The sequence below is a fragment of the Rhineura floridana genome, chromosome 2 (assembly GCF_030035675.1).
Source record: "Rhineura floridana isolate rRhiFlo1 chromosome 2, rRhiFlo1.hap2, whole genome shotgun sequence".
NCBI classification, from domain to species: Eukaryota; Metazoa; Chordata; class Lepidosauria; order Squamata; family Rhineuridae; genus Rhineura; species Rhineura floridana.
The window spans coordinates 94,571,519-94,593,863 of NC_084481.1; the positions used below are offsets into that span (position 1 = coordinate 94,571,519).

General features: G+C 42.8%; 1 protein-coding gene across 2 annotated transcripts in view; it reads right to left on the reverse strand.

Annotated features, from left to right (window-relative positions):
• Positions 1–647, reverse strand: part of NUP160 (nucleoporin 160) — a 50,947-nt gene extending 50,300 nt beyond the window's left edge. Inside the window, exons 1-2 of one of the 2 annotated variants that reach the window (XM_061609471.1) lie at positions 491–647; positions 247–355 (exon numbers count right to left, since the gene is read on the reverse strand). In XM_061609471.1, coding sequence (XP_061465455.1) covers positions 247–355; positions 491–593 — 212 coding nt within the window. In that variant the 5' untranslated portion in view covers positions 594–647. Of the gene's footprint in view, positions 1–246; positions 356–490 lie in introns of those variants that run through there. The other variant, XM_061609472.1, reaches the window with a different exon arrangement.
• Positions 648–22,345: the final 21,698 nt, after the last annotated feature.

Sequence of the window (22,345 nt, forward strand, 5' to 3'; positions counted from 1 at the left end):
TGGGATTTTACTTTTTAATTGTGGCTGTCCTAGCCCACTGTCCGACATATGAACTAGACAAGATCAGTCACCACAAGAGCCAAAGGGAAAGACTAGCCAAAACGGACTACAGTTCCTCTGCACTCTCCTAACCTAGGACTTCCTTTCTCAACTGAATGGGCGGAAGACATCCGTGACATTGACTTGATGAGATGCCTAGCCATAAGGTGGTGGGCTGCAATAAGGCCACGTCCTCGGACCACTCACCAGTGAATGAAACGGTTTCTGGTCACAGAACCCAGCTGCGCATTCTCTTGGTACCAGTATCCGCCGGCGCTGTCGGCGTATCGAATGGCTGTAGGGGGTGCGCCAGCGCCTGAAAGGGACGGGCAAGGGAGGCAGGTCAGTCAAGTCACCGCACGCAAGGCAGGCGGCAAAACTATTGCTACCAAATATAACGACACACACTCCCAGCAACCCATGTTCCCGCTCCCCCCCCCGGCATTGGCACCTGGCAGGCTGAACACGAGCTCCCGAACCCTGCGACACGCTCCCCGTTCAGCCCCGCCAAGCTCCAAATAACCCCGTTCCGCAAACCCTACAGCCGCCGCCATCTTGCCTTCCCGCGCGCGGCACCGCAGAGACTCACGGGATAATGGGAAGGGGGCGCGGCTGAAAAGAGCCTGCATTCGCGATGCATCATGGGACGTACAAAAGCAGAGGTAGGTTAAGGGGTTGCTGCTTATGTTTCTCAAGCGAAAGGTTAGACGGAGTAACTGCCGTGGAACTGTGCAGTAGTTCGTCCAACTAGATTTGGCCCTGGTTCCCCTTCTGTTTTTCGGGGGGGGGGGAAGAATTGTTATGGAGATACTTAATTTTCAACTGTTGGTTGTAGCCCATCCCTAAATTTATTTATTTTATTTATTTTATTTTATTTATATACCGCCCTAAGCCCAAGGGCTCTCTGGGCGGTGTACATAACAATAAAACAATCAGAAAATATATAAATACAATAATAAATGGAATCAAACCAAACAGACGTAAACAAAAATCAAAACAGCAGCAAAATACATCAATAAATATTAATAGTACACATTAAAATGCCTGGGAATATAAAAAGGTTTTCACCTGGCGCCGAAAAGATAGCAGCGTCAGCACCAGGCGCACCTCATCTTCAGTATTCAGCAAAAACTGTATAGTGAAGATGCCAGGCGCATCTCTATGGGGGAATTCCACAACTTAGGGGCTGCCACAAAGAAGGCCCTGCCCAAAACTTTGGAGGATGGCCCCTTTGCCAATCTTAACCCCAAACAGCGTCTGCAGGGAAGGAGGCAGCCTTTCAGAAATGTGGAGCCTAAGTTGTTTTACAACATGGGCTATATGGATTCTAAAAGCAACCCCAGCCACTGCATTTTGCCCCAGTAGAAGTCTGGGTCATCTTCAAGGGCAGCCCCACATACAGCACATTGCAGTAATCCAATCTGGAAGTCACCAGAGCATGGAGTACTGCGGAGTACTGTGGCCAAGTCATCTCTGTTCAGAATGGGCCAAAAGGCAGTGAGCCAGCTGGAACTGGAGAAAGGCAGTCCTTGCCACTGAATTTGTTTTATTATTACACACGCACAAAGGAAAAGGAGAGCAGCTACACACCCTTTCCAGGGAGAAAGCAAGAGTTTTCCACTTCGTTTTGGCAAGACACCTTTGCATGCAGGGGTGTAGTTGTCCACGGTCTCGGGGGTCTTAGATCCTTTATTTTTTTGGGAGCAGGAACCCTATGTCTCCAGTGTCTTACGAGGCAGCATGAAAAGGACAGAGCTTGGAAAAGTTACTTTTTTGGACTACAACTCCCATCAGCCCACTCCAGTGGCCATGCTGGCTGGGGCTGATGGGAGTTGTAGTTTAAAAAAAGTAACTTTTCCAAGCTCTGGAAAAGGAAACATGTTAGCCACTAAGAAGAGTTTTCTAACTTGCTTCTTTGCCCTTTCCTGCTGATGGAGCAGAGCTTGGAAAAGTTACTTTTTTGAACTACAACTCCCATCAGCCCTAGGCAACATGGCCACTGGATTAGGCTGATGGGAGCTGTAGTTCAAAAAAGTAACTTTTCCAAGCTCTGTGATGGAGCCAATCGGAATGAAAGGAGGTGAGTCACCCACTGAGAAGACTCTTTTCAGTAGCTAACACTCTCCCCTTTCATGTTGATTGGCTTCTAGGGAAGTATGTTGTGGGATTAACAAGAATCTCATTCTCAATTCAGCTGCAAAAGAAAAAGGGAGCAGGGAATGCAACTGTGACTATCAAGAAGGGACTCTGCACTTCTGAATTTGCCACTGCATTACTGTTTGCACGACTACTAGGTAACATAAACTGATGCAAGTCTGCTAAGAAGCATTGTTCTATCGTGGACTCTCATACTTTGTAATAAGAGTTCAGTGTTGTTTTACTGTGTTATAATTTCAATAAAAGATACAGAAAGAAAAAATGAGTGACTCTGGCAGTTTATGACATTTACAGAAAAGAGGACTTGAGTTGCCTATGACAGAAGGGAAGTAAACCATTGCTTATCAAACACTTGCTACAGTTCGTTTAAGTCAAAATGTGGTAAAGGATTTAGGACATGGATCAACCAAAATAAAGCAGTTTTTTTAAAAAAGATATAGTTAAATGTATTACAGAATGCAAAAAAAGTTTTAGTTGATTATAAATTTAATCTGTATGTGGATAAATCTGTAATCCATAAATTTAATCTGTATGTGGATATTACTGAAGCCACTTACCTAGCAAGTACTGGCAAGTTGGTTTTCCATTTCAAATTAGCTTGCCTAATTAGGAGAGCCTGAGAGCCAGTGTGGTGTAGTGGTTAAGGTGTTGGACTAGGACCTGAGAGACCAGGGTTCGAATCCCCACACAGCCATGAAGCTCACTGGGTGACCTTGGGCCAGTCACTGCCTCTCAGCCTCAGAGGGAGGCAATGGTAAACTCCCTCTGAATACTGCTTACCATGAAAACCCTATTTGTAGGGTTGCCATAAGTCGGAATCGACTTGAAGGCAGTACATTTACATTTAATTAGGAAAGCCAGTGTGGTGTAGTGGTGGTTAATGTGTTGGACTATGACCTGAGAGACCAGGGTTCAAATCCCCACACAGCCATGAAGCTCACTGGGTGACCTTGAGCCAGAGAAGAAGGTAAACCCCCTCTGAATACCTGAAATCTGTATTCATAGGGTCGCGATAAGTCGGAATCGACTTGAAGGCAGTCCATTTTCATTTCATTGAAGCAGCAGACATACTTTTTTTAGATTATGAATGCATGTATGAAATAAGCTTGATTAATCAAAGGCAAATAGGCTGTATCCTATATTCAAGATATGTTGGCTGAGGAACTATAGGACATAGCAGAATATGAGACATGCCATTTCTATGTGAAATACACTGGTGCAGTTGTGTGGACAAGCCAGCACAGTGCTGTGCCAGCATACCTGCTAGACTGGTGTAACAGCTAAAACATGGCAGAGATGCCATGGAATGAGTTCAGGCTAGAAGAGCAGTTGACTTACATCAAATCTTATACCTGTTCATACTAGGGATGGGTGAGACATTAGATTCCGTTTACATTTCAAGGCGAATCTATCAAATCCGCACTTTCTGAAACAATATGAGAACTGAAACACAGCCATCCTTTGAAATTTGCACTTATTTGAATTTTTCAATGCAGTTTGCCAGCCATACAATGTTTACAAAAATGCATATGAAGATGTACATAAAAATTAATATATGAGTGAAAATAACATACAAAATGCATTACATAATATTGCTTGCAAAATGTGTGCATTAGTTAAAACTCCCTACAATAACGTGTCTATTAGGAGAAAAATGCTGGAGAACTTTCATAAGGATTTTTTTAAATCTCAGATTGCTGCAGAAATGTGGAGAACTAAATTTCAGACTGGAAAGATAAAAAACTGAGAGAATCAAAATTGACAGATATTTCCATTACTAGTTCAGACACACTCAGCAACAGCTGAACTTTAGACCAAACAGAAAGCTGGCACAAGGAAAATCCCTCCCATTCAACTCAATATATATGGGGTAGGGTATCACTGCCTCAGCCGCTCCCTCTCACTCTGCTCATGTCGCCACATCAAAGTATAAGATAGTGAGAAGGTCCGCAGCTCCCCATGTGGTGAACTATTGAACTTCAGGTGGCAGCTTTTCAGTTAAGTACTTTCTGGCCCTGGATGGACTCTGCCCTGCCTCAGGTTGGCCATTGGATTCTCCTAGACATGAAGGAATATAAGAAGGCTCCCTGGATCAGTCAAGACTCCTTTGAGCATCAATGTCTTCCTAACTGGTGGTGTGTGTGCCTGTGTTTGGGAGGTATTCTTGGATCCTGACTTGTTTCTTGAGCCTGTCTCTTGTTCCTGCTTTCTGAGGGTCTGACTTACAATTTGGTCCTCACTGCTGGCTGGTCACATGTTTTCTGGCCCACCCCCAATTGCTGCCCAGCCCTGACAATGGTGTTAATCTACACTCACTCATGGCACACTCACTGTTTGAACTTTGCACAATTGGACAGTTTATCAGTCGTGAAGTTTGGTAAAATAAATTTATCAGTGTTTTCTGATACATTCAGAAAGGGTGTTCAGTAGATGAAAAATTAGGGTTGAAAATGGAAAATACATGTAAATTCTTAATCAAGAAGGGGAATATCAATATATAAGAAATAAATTAAGTGCCCTGGGTGACTTTGGATTCTCTTCTGGAATTTGTAATAATCTGTTTTGCTTATGGATGTAGATGTTGAGCTGGGAGGGGGGCAGGTGAGCACAAAGACACACACTGAACTTGGACCACACCCTGAAAATAAACTTCCCATTGTGGGATAATCCACAGTGATTAGCTAAGCAAAAGAAAACGTGTCATCTCCTAACTTGACATCACACAATAATAGCATTCTTGTTACACCATGCTTAAAACCTTGGAAGGACTACAATCACTAAACATTCATGTATGTCCTTATAAGGAGAATGCTGTTAAAACTCTTCTGGGTACTGCAGGCCATGAGCCAGTCCAGAATCATATCCTCTGCTTTTTCTTCCTCACTGGCCTTTAGTAAACCACCCATTCCCAGAATAAAATCTCATATCTCAAAATGTCCACTGCTGTATTATGTCAGACAATCAAAATATGATAATTGCAAATAGGGGAAATTAGTCCTGAGACTCCTGGCACAATATTTCAGGTATAATTTTGGTGTAGCAGTATTAAAGTATTTTTTAATAAAGAGAAAGTTGGAATCTCCCCCTTTTTTTCTTTTGTGACGTTAAGTCAAGTGTGCTTTTTATTGATAGGGATTCCAACTTCCCAATTCACAAGCATTAGAACATCCTTGCATCTGTCTCTAGAGGGCATCAGTCACTTTAATATTCTTGGCACATAGCCTATATTCTTTCAGTTCCTAAATGAGCTCCTCACATTGCTTTTAAATGAGAAGGGTACATTTTCAGAAATGTTACTCACATCTGAAGTTACCTTAAAACAATGTGAGAATGTCAGTACCTGAAAGAGCTTATGCTTGACAAGAAGAATATATATTTTGTTCTCCCTCATTCATGTATGACCAGTGAGAGTGCTCCCAATAAAGGTATGTTATTGTATTTATCACGACATACATTTATACCCCACTCTTCTAAGCAGCTCACGGTAGTGTACATGGTTCTGGCTCTCTCCATTTTATCCTCACAACAACCTTGTGAGGTAAATCAGGTTGAGAGGCAGTGACTGGCACACAGTCACCCACTGAGCTTAATGGATGAGTAGGGATTTGAATCCTAGTCTAGCCTGTGCAACATTGTGACAGCGATCTTATCTCAGAGTTTGCCTGGAAGATGGTTAAAGAGATTAATAAACAGCTGGAATATTACCTAGGTTATTTTTCTCCTCTCTGTCTCAAAACACAGCCCAGCAAAGAAGCAGCCCTGTCCCGCTAATTTCAAGCCCCATGGGCTGCTTTCAAATATCCTTTTTCTAGCAGAACAGTACATGACTTATTACTGAGTAATTTTAATAGTAATATATTTGCTTTAAAAACCATATATTTGCTGCTGCTGTCCTGCAGCACACCTAAGGGTGCAGGATGGCCTAGGGCAAATCACATTGTTTTGCTCCTCATGCATTGCTTTCATTTTCCTGCTGCTGCTGCTGCCTCCACCACCACCCTCCTCACCTTGCTCAAGGGCAGCATTGGAGATCCTTGCAGGGTAGGTAGATGGAGATCCTTGCAGGGTGGGTGGGGGGAAGGGAGAGAGCTGGGCTAGACCAGCAGTGGTGCTGCCAGCCATGGCCATGAGTGCTAGGCATGGGGCAATGCAAAGTGCAGATCCAAGGTGGTTGCCCCTATTCCCCATCCTCTGGTACAAGACTTTTAACCCCTTCATATTCCAGTTGTGTGCTCTTCCATGCCTTCCCCAAACTCCTCCTGCTTCTCTTTTCTGAGCCACAATTGCCATAGTGAAGCATAGCTCTCCTGTTCCTCTATAAATTCTGGTCCATATACAGAGCTATATTGATAACCCCTCTGTTCCAAATTCTATCGCTGTCATAGGATAATTCTGTGAACCTCCACAATTCTGCTTGTATCTCTCATTCCCAAAAGACACATTCCTTGTTATGTCTGGCTGATACACCTTAGATTAAAAACTGCAATTGTATTTCTACGGATCTTGGCCCCTTACAGCTCAATTCTGCTCATTACCAGAGGATATAAATTCCTTTGGCATCAGCTAGACTTACTTCAAGTCAATGCATTCTGTGTCAGCCTCTTACCTGCTTTATTCATGGTCCTGATGTGCCATTTGATCCTGGAATCCTGACATCAGCTAGCATCTCACCTGTGCTGCTCCACAGTATGGTGATGCTGCACTTAGTGTACAACTTCCTATTCCAAAATCATGCTCTGAGTCAGCTTTTCTTTAATCTTTTTGCCAGCCCAAAGCCATGCTTTGTAACCAGTAAAATAATTGGATTTTATTTTTCAAGGTAACTTCCTCTTTATTACCGCAATTGTGTAATTTAACCCTTGGGCTTTAACTATCTGGCAGCACATTCAAATAGACATAGGAAGCTGCCTTGTACCAAGTCAGACTATTGGTCCATCTACCTCAGTACTGTCGATACTATCTGGTAGTGTGAACCCTCTTCAGGGTTTCAGAACGGGGTCTCTCCCAGTCCTACCTGGAGTTGCCAGGGATTGAAACTGGGACCTTCTACATGCAAAGCAGATGCTCTGTCCCTGAGCTACAGCCCTTTCTACCCATGTATGTTGTGACTAGGCTGTAAGGAAAGTGTCCCACAACTGCCTCATGTTTGGGAAGACAACAGAGAGCTCAGTAGGGTATAATGGCTTTCTAATACATCTAGGGTGTGGCCACTATATCCTTGGTAGCTACATGAACTCAGTTTTTGTAGGTGAAATGTTAATGTTTTCAGGGTCACTGTTGGGAAATCTGCATGACAACAGTGTTGATGGTTACATCGGGGAAGTAGTAGGATAGCAAAGAGCCAGCTGGCACTAGAGAGACAGAAATTTAGATCCCATTCATTCTAGAGCAATTTTACCAGTACTGTTTTCTGCTGATGTTTCTCTGTCAACCTGCTGTGCTCCTTTTTTTATTATTTTATTTATTTATTTAGTTGCATTTCTAAACCGCCCTATAGCTAGCAGCTCCCAGGGCGGTGTACAACATGATAAAACCACAATATTTAAAATACAACAAGTGTGTATTGCGCAAACAATATAAAACATTATATAAACAAAGTAAAAGAAAACTAGAAATAAAATAAGTAAGATTAAAAGCATAAAATACATTAAAATGCCTGGGTGAAGAGGTGGGTTTTTACCTGGTGCCGGAAAGATGACAGGGAAGGCACCAGGCGTATCTCATCTGGGAGGGCATTCCATAATTCGGGGGCCACCACCGAAAAGGCCCTAGATCTTGTTACTGTTCTCCGGGCCTCTGTATGGGTTGGGACCCGGAGAAGGGCCTTAGACATCGAGCGGAGTGAACGGGTAGGAACATAGCAAGAGAGGCGTTCCATCAGATATTGCGGTCCAGTGCCATTAAGGGCTTTATAGGTAAGGACCAACACTTTGAATCTGGCCCGGAAACATATTGGAAGCCAGTGCAGTTGGGCCAGAATAGGTGTTATGTGGTCGAATTTCTTCGTCCCAGTAAGAACTCTGGCTGCAGCATTCTGCACTAGCTGAAGTTTCTGAATCGTTTTCAAAGGTAACCCTACGTAGAGAGCATTACAGTAATCCAATCTAGAGGTTACCAGAGCATGAATAACTGAGGCTAGGTTCTCCCTGTCCAGATAGGGACGTAGTTGGGCTACCAGCCGAAGCTGGTAAAACGCATTTCGTGCCACCGAGGCTACCTGAGCCTCAAGTGACAGAAGCGGATCTAATAAGATCCCCAAACTACGGACCTGTTCCTTTAGGGGGAGTGTAACCCCATCTAGGGCAGGTCTGACATCAACCATCTGAGCAGAGGGCCCTCCAACTAACAGCATCTCAGTCTTGTCAGGATTGAGTTTTAGTTTGTTCGTTCTCATCCAGTCCATTATCGCGGCCAGGCAGCGGTTCAGCACAGCAACAGCCTCACCTGAAGAAGATGAAAAGGAGAAATAGAGCTGCGTATCATCAGCATATTGCTGGAAACGCACTCCATAACTCCTGATGACCTCACCCAGCGGCTTCATATAGATATTAAAAAGCATGGGGGACAGAACTGAGCCCTGCAGGACCCCATACTGGAGCACCCAGGGACTCAAGTAATGTTCCCCAAGCATCACCTTCTGGATACGATTCCCAAGATAGGAGCACAGCCACCGCCAAGCAGTGCCTCCAGCTCCTAAATCCGCGAGTCGCCCCAGAAGGATACCATGGTCGATGGTATCAAAAGCCGCCGAGAGATCAAGGAGAACCAACAGAGTTACACTCCCTCTGTCTTTCTCCCGACAGAGGTCATCATACAGGGCGACCAAGGCTGTTTCTTTTGCTCTGTTCTCAGGGAAAACAGCCAGTCTGGGATATGTTATCCTGCCACATAGCTCTCGGTGGCTTAAAAGTTATCCTGCCTTGCCTAGTACCTCTTTTCTGTTCTGGGACTATTTCTCAGAGCCAGGTTTGGGATGCTGGTTGGTCCCCAAGTTGCATTTCATCTATCCCCTACAGCACTACCATTAACCAATACAACCCCTCAATCTCGCCAAGCATAATCTACAGCCCCTACTGGGCATAGAACCAGCAGCTAGATTATTTAATCCATCCCTTTTCTGCCTTATGTCCCAAGGCTGAAGGTGCAGCTCTCAGTTGTATGGTCCAGCCCTCCTGCTCACGTCCAGCTTCTTCTAGGGCCTTGCAGCACCAAGAGAAGGCTGTCCCATTGGCAGCTGCTGTGGGATGGAGATGTGGAGGACTCTGAATGGAGCTACTCTGTTATGTCTGCTGGGAACAGCTCTACCTCCCTGGTGTTGGGGAGAGGTTGAAGGGTTGGGTCATCCCAAACAATACTTCTTTTCAGGCAGAAGAGCTGCATGAACAGCTCTTAGGCGGCTGGGGCTGTACAATGCACCCTGTCTTCCTATGCAGAATGGCTGCATTATTGTACCAGTCAGGTGGCTGACCAAGGCCTGCTTCTGGGAACGCAGGCACTAGCTAGAACAGGCCCTGTGCTGAAACACACAATGGTGGGTCAGGGTAACAAGCTTTAAGTAGACCCATCGGAATTTATTGTATCCTGGGGAGAGGCAAAGGCATCCTTCCCACTGCCTATTTCTATACCTGACCACCCCTTTCTAGTTCCACGATTTTCAAGGCCTGTGTGTCCAGTAGACTAATGGGATATTTAGGCTATGAGGACTACAGGGGGAACTGAGCTGCCAATGGCACACATTGTTTGCCCTTCTACACCTTCACCCTTTTCGCTCTAACAACCATTCTGCCGCTTCAGATAATTGGGCACTGTGACATCCTTCCCTGGCACCACCTGTGTCACTCGTGGCTACCAGCAGTCAGGATCGTTGTGTTTATTTTTACCTCTCTCCGCTCTAGCACAGATCTCAAAAGATCCCCCTGCTAGGCCACACTACCCAACACTCTGTGTATCCAATATACCCTCTAGACTGTGCCTTAGTCTCTTCCTGGTTATTTTGATACCTTGTGTCTGTGTGTAGAGGTAATTCCCAATCCCCCTGAAGCCTCTTGCCTATGAAGCTCACAGCTCTGGGTTGCTCTGTGGTACTGGATGTTGATACAATATCTCTTCCTTCACTGCTGCCACCATTCGATACTATTTCTTCTCCAGCCTTGGTTACTCTGCCTCCCCCCTGGTCTGTGCCCCCCAGCTGAGGAATCAGGCTTTAAGTAAACCAAGAAAATATGTATTGATAACACTAAGAATAACAAGATTACTTATAGATTTAATTGACAAGCATATGGTTTCATACATATATGTTTCTCTTATGTTCCTAATTCCTACTATTTGCCTCAGAACTCCCAATCCAATATCTCAACAGCCACCTCTTACTCTCCACATCAACCTCCCTGTCCACAACCACCCTGTCCAACCCCCACTCCAACTCAACTGTCATCCTCTCATTTATACCTTCAGCCATTCAAACACACAGCCAATCATCATCCAGCATTCTACAGCCCATGTACTCCCCCTTCTCACTCACTCCACTTACCATATTTCCTATAATAAACCTGCACTTACCATATTTACATTACATTCACATACAGGAACATCACAGGCACAAGTAGGTTAAAGTTACCTGACAACTGCAAGAGATACTTTGCAAGTCAAAGTCACCTGTAAGGAAGATAGCATGGGAGTAGTTGGGGTTGGTGCAGGCTTGAGAATGAGCCCTGCCCAGGTACCAGACTATTTGGCTTGGCCTTGATGGTCTACTTTGTATAATTCCCCCTCTACTCTCAGCAATTTCCTTTAAACTGCCTATAGCTATTCCAGCCCGTGTCAACTTTTGTTCAGCCTTCATCCAGATCTCTTCACTGCACTCTCCTAGCTACAGAAATCCATGCTGCAAAATCCACAGGACTGGATTTCAGTGCTTACAAATCTGGCCTGTTCATTTTCTCACCTCAGCCATGATTTCTACAGTATGGTTTCTAGTCTCAGCATCATTTCTACCAATGTTAGTGGTTTTGATTACCTTTGGGGATTTCTGTACTGCAACCTTTAAAGATGGGAGAAGGTATGACTCAGACCTTAACAAAAGGAGTCATGGCTTAACTATTGTGGCTTTTGCATTCAGTCCACTGTAAGTGACCCAGTCACTAGAGTGGGGACACAGTCTCATTGTGTTATCTTGTATTGCATTTACAATGAGGCATTGTCAATAATTCCTAGAATGCCGCACTAGAACAGGGAAGACTTACTATCAATTTCATAGAGCATAAACCCAAGCATGTTTATTTAGAAGTCCTGCTGAGTTTAATGGGACTAATTTATATCTTAGTTACAAGAGTTTAGAGTTTAGCCTTAGCATACTAGATATTTGGGGATAGTTTACCACCTCCTACATGAGTCTTTGGGGCACACAGGGGAAATTTAAGCCCAAGATATCCTACAGCAGACAAAATGAAGAGAAGATGAAATAACCAGGAGGATTTATATCTGTTTCAAGTGCTCCTTTAAGCAGACTGAAGATGTCTCCTGTTGTGCCATTGTAACCCCTATGGGTTATTGGTTTGGTCCAGTGGGTGGAGAAACCTTAAGGAAGGATCGTACTTGGGAGTTTGAGACTAGCAAACGTGAGGGCTGAAGAGAAAAGGAGCTGTTATTGCCAGGGAGTAAGGATTAGGCCCTTGTCACCTTGAATTAGGTAATGGGGTTTTAAATTATGTGTGTAAAAGGGAATGGAAGAGTAATTTTTTTTTTTGTGGCTTTATGTATTTGAATTCATTTTATATTTTATTTAGGGCTTTAAGATTGTGTATGGGAAACTCCTGGACCTTCTACAAGCAACTTCTTCATTGATACCTTGCTGGATGCATAGGACTTTGGGGGTTATTATGTTATGAAGACATATGATATATTCTGTTGGCATATATTGTGTTATGTTCTTTTCAATTATTACTTAATATATATATAAAAAAACAAATTTGTAATTATGTTTGCAGTATTCATTTCAAAGAGCCCCATAGGACCCAAGAAAGAGGTACACCATAAGTGGAATGTAAGACTGGCAATTATCTGATCCAGCATGGTTAATCTAATCCAGCGTCCCCTGTCTAAAAGCAGCCAACCAGATGTCTCTGGGAGTCTACAAGAGAGGCATGAAATTGATGGCCTTCTCCAATTGTAGCATGAAGAGATATATTGTCTTTATATATGGCAGTGCCATTTAGCTATAATGACTAATCACTGTTGATACAAAATGCAACCAAGATAAAACACCAGATAGTAGCCACCATGAGTGTCCCCTGTATTCAATGCAAGGTCACACATGGATCTTAGGGAACCATTTATTTCAGTGTGTGTTACCAGAGAAGCACTGAAGAGGTCTTACTGTGCATAAAGATTTGTTAATTAATTGCAGTGGATTAAATTGCTTTGTCCCTTACAATGAGCCTGACTGATAGATTCAGACAAATCCTGTACCAACCACAGACGTCCTCAAGAATGACCCCACAGGCTTCAGCTCCTCCCTTTTTGTTGTGGAAACAGTGACTGTTGCTGATTTTTTTTAACAACTCAGATTTGTACTGAGGGCTGTTGCGCTATCTGAGTAACACCAACTTAGAATCTGCCCTGTGTCTACCTATACATGTTCTGTGCCTTAACTAAGATGACCCTAAATTGGTGCCACTGACAGGAAAGCCTTTCATGAAGCATTTTGAGTCCATGTAAATATTCAGTCACAAAATGTTAAAACTGTTTCTTCCATGGCTGTTGAGTCCTTTGACAGGAATTAATATTCCTTTGAGTTTGGTGCCAAACACAACAAAAGATGGGCATGAATGAGAGGTAGCAGCTGTAATTAAAATAAATACTACAAGATGAAAGCATTTAACTCAGCACTTACAGCAGAAGTTGTATAAATGGCCACATAATACGTATTTTAGACAAGGGACAGGTTTTCCAAAGTAGTTTCTTTCTCCATGTGACATGAGTTTGGAAATACTTGTGGAGACATAACACTCTTCAGCCCAATTCTCACCTTGTTTAGTTGGAAGAAAGTCCCACTGATTTTTAATGGTATTTACTTGAACATCCTGCTTTTTATTGTTTTTAAGTGAACAATTGTTTTAAAATGAATGAATGAGTCTGTATCCAGCACAGAGAACTGGAACCATAAAATAAATACAGTACAGACATCAGGTCAACCAGACATGACTTTAAGTGAGAAAATTGTATCTATTATGTTACTATTAATATGGCTAGCAAAGAGTCTTGTGATACCATAAAGACAAACAAATTACTATAGCATAAGTTTTTGTGGACTAGAGTCGACTTCATCAAATGAAGTCTCTTGAACCAAAACTAACAAAGAATCTTCCAGCACATTAAAGACTAACACACTTATTTTGGCATAAGCTTTCAAAGACTGCAGTCCAAATGCGTAAAATTTTATTCTGAGTTACATGTATATACAATTTTTTTCCTGGTGTGTGTGTCTGTGTAAACAGAGAGATTAGAGGAAAAGTAAATGCAGAAAAGCAGTCAATGAAAATTAAGTATTTAACAGCTGTAATTCACAAAAGTTGTGAAAATAGGCATACTTTAATTGATAAGCCACATATAATGTGCTGAAATCCTTAGTCTAGGTTCAATCCACATGCTATAATATGTAATGTATTATAACGGATAACGTTGACTAATTCAGTATATCTGGGCAGGTTCTGTATGTCTACTACACTAACAGAAACTGGTCCAACACAAAAATATAACTTTATTATCCTTTCAGTAAGTCGCTGCAAATGCAGGCGATTGCTAGTCCATCCCAATCAGATGTCTTCAAACCCCGATACTAGCAAGGTTAGAATAGAGTGAGCATCTCCCCCTTGTTCTAAATCAGGCGCGCTGATGGGAAGGGCAAAGCAGACAGGAGTTTCGGGGCGGTGCTATCGCCCCGAGCTATTGCTCCGCAACTCGGAGTTGCTCCGCCCCACTCAGCGTACCCTCGCCGAGGAAGGAAAAATTCCGCTCGCCGGCCCAGGTACCTTTGGGTTAATAATTGGTGGGAAGGCGAAAGCCGCTTCGCTTGCTCCGATCACAGCCCCTCCTTATGGTTTCGGAGTCTCCACCTACCCGGAGCGTTGGTGACCCGCCCGCTCTTTTTTCCCCTTCCTTCCCTAAAAGCGTTCTTCGGCTGTGAGTTTCCTGCCTAGCCACCTCTAATCTCAGCGTAGTCTTTCATCGCGTGGATCTTGATTTATTTGGCATCGCCGCGGTTGCTCGCGCTTTACAAAGTCGAGTGAGTTTTTAATATCGGGAGGAGGAACTCGGGCTAAACACGGGGAAGGGGAGCAATACCGCCCGTATTAAGTGGCTCTGGATCCGAACCGCCAGAGTTTCCCCCCCCTTTCCGACGGGGTTCTTGAGTCTCTAATTTGCGCCGGAGACGGATTAGGACCGTGTGCATGCTCTTGATTGGGATCTAGCGACTCTCCTTCTCTCACTCCTCCTTTGATATGGCCCAGTCCCTGGACGGATTGGCTCTTCCATGTGTAGGTGCCTTCCTCTGTCCCTGCAGGCGGGGTTCCCACCTTGCCAAGGATTATTTGAAATTAATTATTTTTGAAAGGATCTAAAAATCTTTGCCCGCCCACACGGATATTGGTTTATGCTGTTACATATAATCGCGCGCTTCACGAGCTGTTGGACATGTGTGTGCCTATGTCTTCCTTTGTAAATAAGAGTTATTTCTCCCCCCCCCTCCACCGGGACCCGGGAATTGTGTAGACTACTGTTGAACACACCTCAGACTCACACTTGCTCTCTCCTCCTGTGTGTTATACTGAATTTCTTGATGTGCCTCTGGAGTTAGGAAGCTCTTTATCCATTCTCTTTCCTCAAGCACTACTGAAGGGAATCATGGATGCTTGCTGCTGCTGCTTTTTAAAAAGTCACTTAACGCGTAATAGTTTTTCCTTAGTAGTGAAATCCTATGCATGTCTACTCAGCAGTAAATCCCATTGAGGTCAGTGGGGTTTACGCCCAGAAAAGCAGGTATAGAGTTGCACGTTTGGGGTGGATTTCCGTATTCCTTCAACTGTATGCTTGTGGGTGGAGTAGCACTTGGAAGCACAGAACCAGAGATATTTGAGGAATTTTGGATTAATTCATCAGCAATAATGTGGCATAATGTGTATGTACTCTCAGCCATGGTGACTGGTGAGTTCTGAACTGCAAAAAGGAAATAATTGGGTCTGAGGCTTCAACAGTGGCCCCAGGGGAAACCTGATAACAGAGCATTAACCTGACGTTAATGTGAAGGGCTCCAGAGTAGGAGGGAATGCTGGGTCTGGCCAGTGACCCCAGGGGACGATTAGTCTCCTGCTGTTAAGGAATGTTGTCAAGAGATCAGTGCAGGCATGTGAATGCAATCATTTCCCCTAAAACACACTGCTATGTGGTCTCAGTCACCTTGCTCCTGCCTTGTTTCCTCGTTGTGTGTGTGTGTGGCTGCTTACCTAGCCTGGGTAGTTCCCATTATGACATTCCCAGTTTGGCTTTTTCAGTTTACAAGCGAGATTATATAGCAGGGGTGGGGAACCTGTAGTCTAGCAGCATTTGGAGCGTTCTGGGTTGCATGACTGGTGGGTTGGGGATGGTGGACTCCTAACAACACATGAAGGGCCACAGGTTACCCACCAGTGTTGTATAGTAAAGAGGAGCACCACTCAATGCAGGGAGATTTTTAAAGACCTATAAAGAGGGAAAGGAATATATTTTATTGAACCAAGTGAAGTATGTTTTATTTTAAGCTACACAGAGTTCTTCATTAAAAATGTCAGTAGTCCAAAAAGAGATGCTCCTTTTGTCTATTCTTTTGGATTGACGTGATTTTTTGGTAGCATTTATTTAAAATAATGTTATCGTTACTGCTTGTGCCCTTGGGGCTAGTAGTATGCATATTTCCCCTTGAGGTTCTGTTCCTGTGTTCATCCAATCTTGGCGTGCAGCTTGGATGCAAGTATGACGAAGGGGTCAGAAAACCCATCTTGTTTTTAACCATCTGTTGTTTCACAAGGCCAAGAGGTCTTGCATGAAGGTGAGGTTGCTCTAACATTTCTGCATGCTAAGAACATGTCTGCCTGCTAACAACATGTACCTCAATGTGTGAATTGCAACCTTAAGGGCTTTTGATATGAGTAAATCCATCGAGAATGCCAGAAGTTGTGTAGGGAAAAAAGTGGAATAATATGATGAATGTAAACACATGCATGTAGAAGTAAGTCCTACTTCAAAGATAAACTATACATTCTGAAATATCACATGATACATCGTTCTTTGGACTGTGTTGTTTCAGGCTGTAGATAAGGAGATAACCTGTTTAAATGCTCTCCCATATTTTTTTCAAAAAAACTTCCTGTTTGTGGAAACCTAGGATGGCATGCATTCTGAAATTGGCAGTTTAGCTCAGTCTTAACTTCCATATAGTGTATTTAGAGTTGGGGTATTGGTGATTATGATCCAGAAAAATAGAGGCAACCAACAATCCTTGTTCCAGTGCTGTTATCTCAACAAGTAGCCCACACCTACTTTACACTTGCCCTTCCACAGATCACAGGTATGCTGTTGTAATAGATAGGAAGTTACAGAAGTCTTGTGTGGTGGATGTGTTTTGCAGGAAGGCCTTTGGTAGCTTGTGGTGCATTTTAATTTAATATGCATATTGTTGACATGTACTGTAAAAACAGTCACATAGCCACAGAGCAATTCTGACACATTTATGGTTGTACGTACATAGTGCTTAAGTCAGATTTATGTCAAACACTGAAAGCTTAAAATTATCTAGGCCCCCTTTATAGATACCTACAGAGATGTGGTGCCTTGGCTTGTTCCCAGCAATGATAAAAATCTCTGGCCACATAGTTGGACTTGACTTGTTGAACAAAATATGTCCCCGATAATCTAGGCTGTGAAGGGTAATGACAGAGGATGTCATTATGTGCTTGGTCATGTTGATCGATGAACTATAATTGGCAGCTGTTTAGCAACAGTTACATTTGCAATGGTGGCAAATGGCAGTAGTCCCTTTTAATGTAGTGTGGTACAGTGGCAAGAGTTTGGGGTTTGGATGTGAACAGAAAACATGTTTAGATCCCAAGTGAGCTGTGGACTTACAGAGTGTCCTTCAGCTAGTTAGGTTTATTTTTATCCTTGCTTTTCAACTGTAACATGGAATAATAAATATATAAACCACAAGAATAAATGAGAGAGAGAGAACCATATTAACCACCCTGAACCTTAGGGGTAGATCTGTCTTTAATCCTGAATCCATGAATAAAATACTTGCTTTCAATGACTGCTTGATGTCTTCCCAGGCCTTACTCTTGTTTCTGAATATAGCCATAGGAAGATGAACCAAAAGCACTAGGAAAGGTGCTACCAGGGCCAAGAGGATATGTGTGTGGTTAAGAGAGTCAAAGAAGCTATTAGAGGCATGAAGGCTTCCTTTAGAAAACATAAGTCGTGTCCAAATGAGGAGAACAAAAAGGAACACAAACTTTGGCCAAAAAAAGCAAGCAGGCAATAAGGGATGCTAAAATCAGACAAAAAAACTTAAATACATTAGTAACAGGAGATCTGCTAGGGAGGCGGTTGGGCCTTTGTATGACAAGGGAGTCAAAGGTGTGCAGATTGCAGAAAAGCTGAATGAGTTCTTTGTATCTATCTTCACAGCAGAAGATACAGAACGGATTCCTGTATCCGAACTAACTGTCACAGGAAGGAAGTCTGAAGAACTGAGACAAATAGTGGTGACAAGAGACAAAATTCTAGGTCTTATAGACAAAATAAAAACTGACAAATCACCAGGTCCAGATAGCATCCACCTGAGAGTTCTTAAAGAACTCAAATGTGAAATTGCTGATTTGCTAATGAAAATATATAACTTGTCCCCATGATCGGTGTCTGTACCCAAGGACTGGAAAGTGTCCCATGTAACACCAGTTTTTAAAAAGGGATTGGGGGCGGGGAGATCCTGGAAACTAGAGGCTGGTTAGCTTAATATCTGTTCCAGGAGAACTGGTGGAAAACATCATCAAAGATAAAATTACCAAGTACATGGAAGAACAAGCCTTGCTGAAGCAGAACCAGTATGGCTTTTGTGAGGGTAAGTCCTGTCTAACTAACCTACTAGATTTCTTTGAGAGTGTCAACATACCTATTCTTGTGATTGTAATCTGTTTTAATTGTTTTTCACATTGAATTTTAAACTGTTGCAGATGGAGGTGTTCCAGTTAACATTGTGTACTTAGACCATTGTGTACTTAGACTTTCAAAAAGTCGACAAAGTACTCCACCAAAGGCTCCTGAATAGGCTTAGTCATGTAGTAAGATGAGAGGTCCTCTTGTGGATCAGTAACTGGTTAAGAAAAAGGAAGTAGAGAGTAGAAATAAATGGACAGTTCTTCCTATGGAGGAATATAGAAAGTGGATTCCTCCAAGGATTGGTACTGGGACCTGTGCTTTTAAACTTGTTCATAAATGACCTGGATTAAGGGTGAGCAATGGGGTAGCCATGTTTGTTGCTTACACCAATTTGTTTAGAGTGGTTAAAACAAAAAGAGATTGTTAAGAGCTCCAAAAGGGTCTCCCCAAACTGAGTACGTCTTTTTGTAAGATGGTCAGTGTAATTCAGTGTAAACAAGTGTTGATGCACATCGGGGCAAAAAATGTTAATTTTGTATACAGTGCCTTGCAAAAGTACTCAGACCCCTGACCAATGCTGTCATATTACTGAATTACAAATGGTACATTGTAATTTTGTTTTGTATGATATTTTATTTCGAAACACTGAAACTCAAAATCAATTATTGGTTTTATTTTGGGAAAGGTTTGTAAGAAACATAACAAACTGAAAAATGTTGCTTGCATAAGTATTCAACCCCTGTGCTGTGGAAGCTCCTAGTTTACACAGATGAAAGAACTTGCCCTATCGGGGACACAATTACCTTACCATTGGCCTCCACCTGTGAACCATTAAAGTAGCCAGCACATTGTCAGGATAAAACCCCCGCTGTTGAAGGATCATTGGTCAGTCTGTGGATCTGAAGGAAAATGAAGACCAAAGAGCATTCTACAGAAGAGAGTGATAATGTAATACAAATGCATAGATGAGGAAAAGGGTACAAAATAATATCCAAGTGATTAGATATCCCAATGAGCACAGCTGGAATCAGGAAGTGGAAACTGCATCACACCACCCAGGCACTGTCAAGAAAAGGCTATCCCTCAAAACTCAGGGCTTGAACAAGGAGAGTCATGAGGGAAGCCACAGAGAGGCCAACAATCACTTTGAAGGAGCTACAGAGTTCAGTGGCTGGGAGTGGAGCTACTGAAAAAGTACCATCTGAAAGCACATCTGGAGTTTGCCAGAAGGGAGTGCCCCAGCTGCAATGTGGGAAAAGGTTTTGTGGTCAGATGAGACCAAGATAGAGCTTTTTGGCCAAAGCTCAAAGCGTTACGTGTAGTGCAAATCTAACACTGCCCATGCCTCAAGACACACCATCCCTACAGGACCATCAGCAGGGACTAGGCATCTTGTTAAAATTGAAGGAAGAATGGATGGAGCAAAATTCAGGGAAATACTGCAGGAGAATCTGTTTCAGTCCACTAAAAAACAAGCTTGGGAGGAAATTCACTTTTCAGCAGGACAGTGATCCCAAGCACAAGGTCAAAGCAACATTGGAGTGGCTCAAGAACAAAAGGTGAATGTCCTACAGTGGCCCAGTCAAAGTCCTGATTTCAGTCCCACAAGCAACATCCAACCAACCTGAACGACCTGGAGTGAATCTGCCAAGAAGAATGAGCCAAAATCCCTCAGACACTGTGTGCAAAGCTGGTACATACCTATCCCAAAAGGCTTAAAGCTGTTATTGCAGGTGGCTCTACCAAATATTAATGTGTGGGGGTTGAATACTTATGCAAGCAACGTGTTTCTGTTTTTTGTGTTTCTTGCAATCATTTCCCAACATAAAACCCATGTTGCTTTATAAGAATTGATTTTGAGTTTCACTGTTTCAAAATAAAATATACAGAATGAAATAACGATGTACCATTTGTAATTCAGTAATATGACAGCATTGGCGGGTCTGATTACTTTTGCAAGGCACTGTATATGCTCAGGGGATCTGAACTGACTCTGTGCTACGGTTCATTAGGAAAAGAAGTGAAAATAAAACTGTCAGTATCATAATGCCTTTATACAAATCTGTGATATGACTGCACTTGGAATACTGTGTACAGTTCAGGTCACCTTACCTCAGAAGGATATTGTAGAGCTCGAAAATGTTAAGAAAATGGCAATCAAAATGATCCAGAGGATGGAACAACTTCCTTATGAAGAAAGGTTACAACATCTGGGGCTTTTCAGTTTAGAGAAAATGTGAATAAGAGGAGACATGACAGAGGTATATAAAAGTATGTATGGTTTTGAGAAAGCAGATAGAGAAAAACCTTTCTCCTTTTCTCATAACACTGTACCTGTGGAAATACTATGAAGTGGAATGTTGGAAGATCAGGACAGAGAAGAAGGACTCCTTCACACAGCACATAGTTAAACTGTGGAAGTTGCTTCCACAAGAAGTAGTGATGGGCACCAACTTGGATGTCTTCAAAAGAGGATTAGACAAATTAATGGAGTATAAGGCTATCAAGTTGCTGTGACTCAAGTACTGTAGAGAGATTGGCTCATGTCCTTTTTGTGGGCTTCCCATAGGCTTATTGTTGGTCACTGTGAGAATAGGATTGCTGGACTAGATGAGCCATTGGCCTGATCCAGCAGGGCCTTCTTATGTTAATAGCCTTGTTGCATTTCCTCTTTCTGCTGCTGATGCATACAAAGGAGAAATAAAAGCCTAGGTTAACTCAGATGTATTTGACTATGTAGAATCTACTAGATAACACTTATTTTTCTGAAGATAACCTGTGTAACCCATGAAAGACCCTGGACTTCCCGAGAGATACAGATCTTCTTTCTTCTTCCCAGGTCAGAAATTCAGCACTTAATGTTGTGCAATTGGCCTTTTTGTACAAATACTGCTGTATACGGTTTTTAAAGCCTTTTCTTCTTGCCTGACTTGATTTGTACATGCAAACACAGCACACACTCTCTGCAGTGATTCTCCAAGAATGATCTGGATTTATGAAGGTTAATTCAGCAAAAACAAGGCAACTAGCTAGTAGTGTGTGTGTCTAGCTAGTAGTGTGTATGTATATGCAAATGTGTGTGTAGGGGAACTGGCACTGGAATTCCAGACAGGCCAGTGGTGGTTGCTGTTACAGCTGCAGGAATGACATTTTGGTCTCTGCTGCCCTTTAATTTCAAACTCTCTATTACATTTTTCTGTTTAGCTGCTTATCCCCTTCTCTCCTCATCTCCTTCCCTCCTTCATTCATAGCTACTGAGCAGTCAGAATGGAAGAAATGGCAATAGGAAACCATCTTAAGCAGTGCAGTTTTTCAGAATTTCCTATTTGGGAATGTTTGTTGGTACTTTGAGGAGGGGCTTCCCATCCTGCCTTATTTGATACAGCACTACCTGAACTGTGCCCTATAGCTTATGCCATGGTGAGCTGAGTAGAAGTGGGTCATTCTATTGTTGACCATTATTTTCCTTTAATTTCTCCCTCCTTTGCAAAGTTACAAAGTAGTAACAGGCAAGGAGTGAGAGATGTGTGCTGGGGGCAGGGAGGGGAGTGACATGGGATGCTAAAAGTTATAGGAAAAGGCAGGGAGTTATTCTGACTCGCATCCATATCCCAACCAATGTCCTAGAAATGAACTTACCTTTAAAAAGAGAGGCTCTGGAATCTGAGATTCTTGTGTAGTCAGTGTCTGTAATATAGCAGTGGGTTTTTTGTGTGTGCCACAAAAATGTGTAGTATATGCATAGCCCAACGATGGGCTAAAACTGTTCAGGAAAGGAGATGGATAATGGACCAGAGTGAAGGCAGTATCTCAAGTGGAAGGCAATCCCTCGTGTGACTTGAGTAATCCTGCCCTCAAGTGCAGGATTTGGTAGGAAGAGCAGATCTTTAGCCTCTTAGTATTGTATTGCTTGTACAATTTGCCTTTCTTGCCCAGCTGTGCAGTTATGAATTGGACTCTT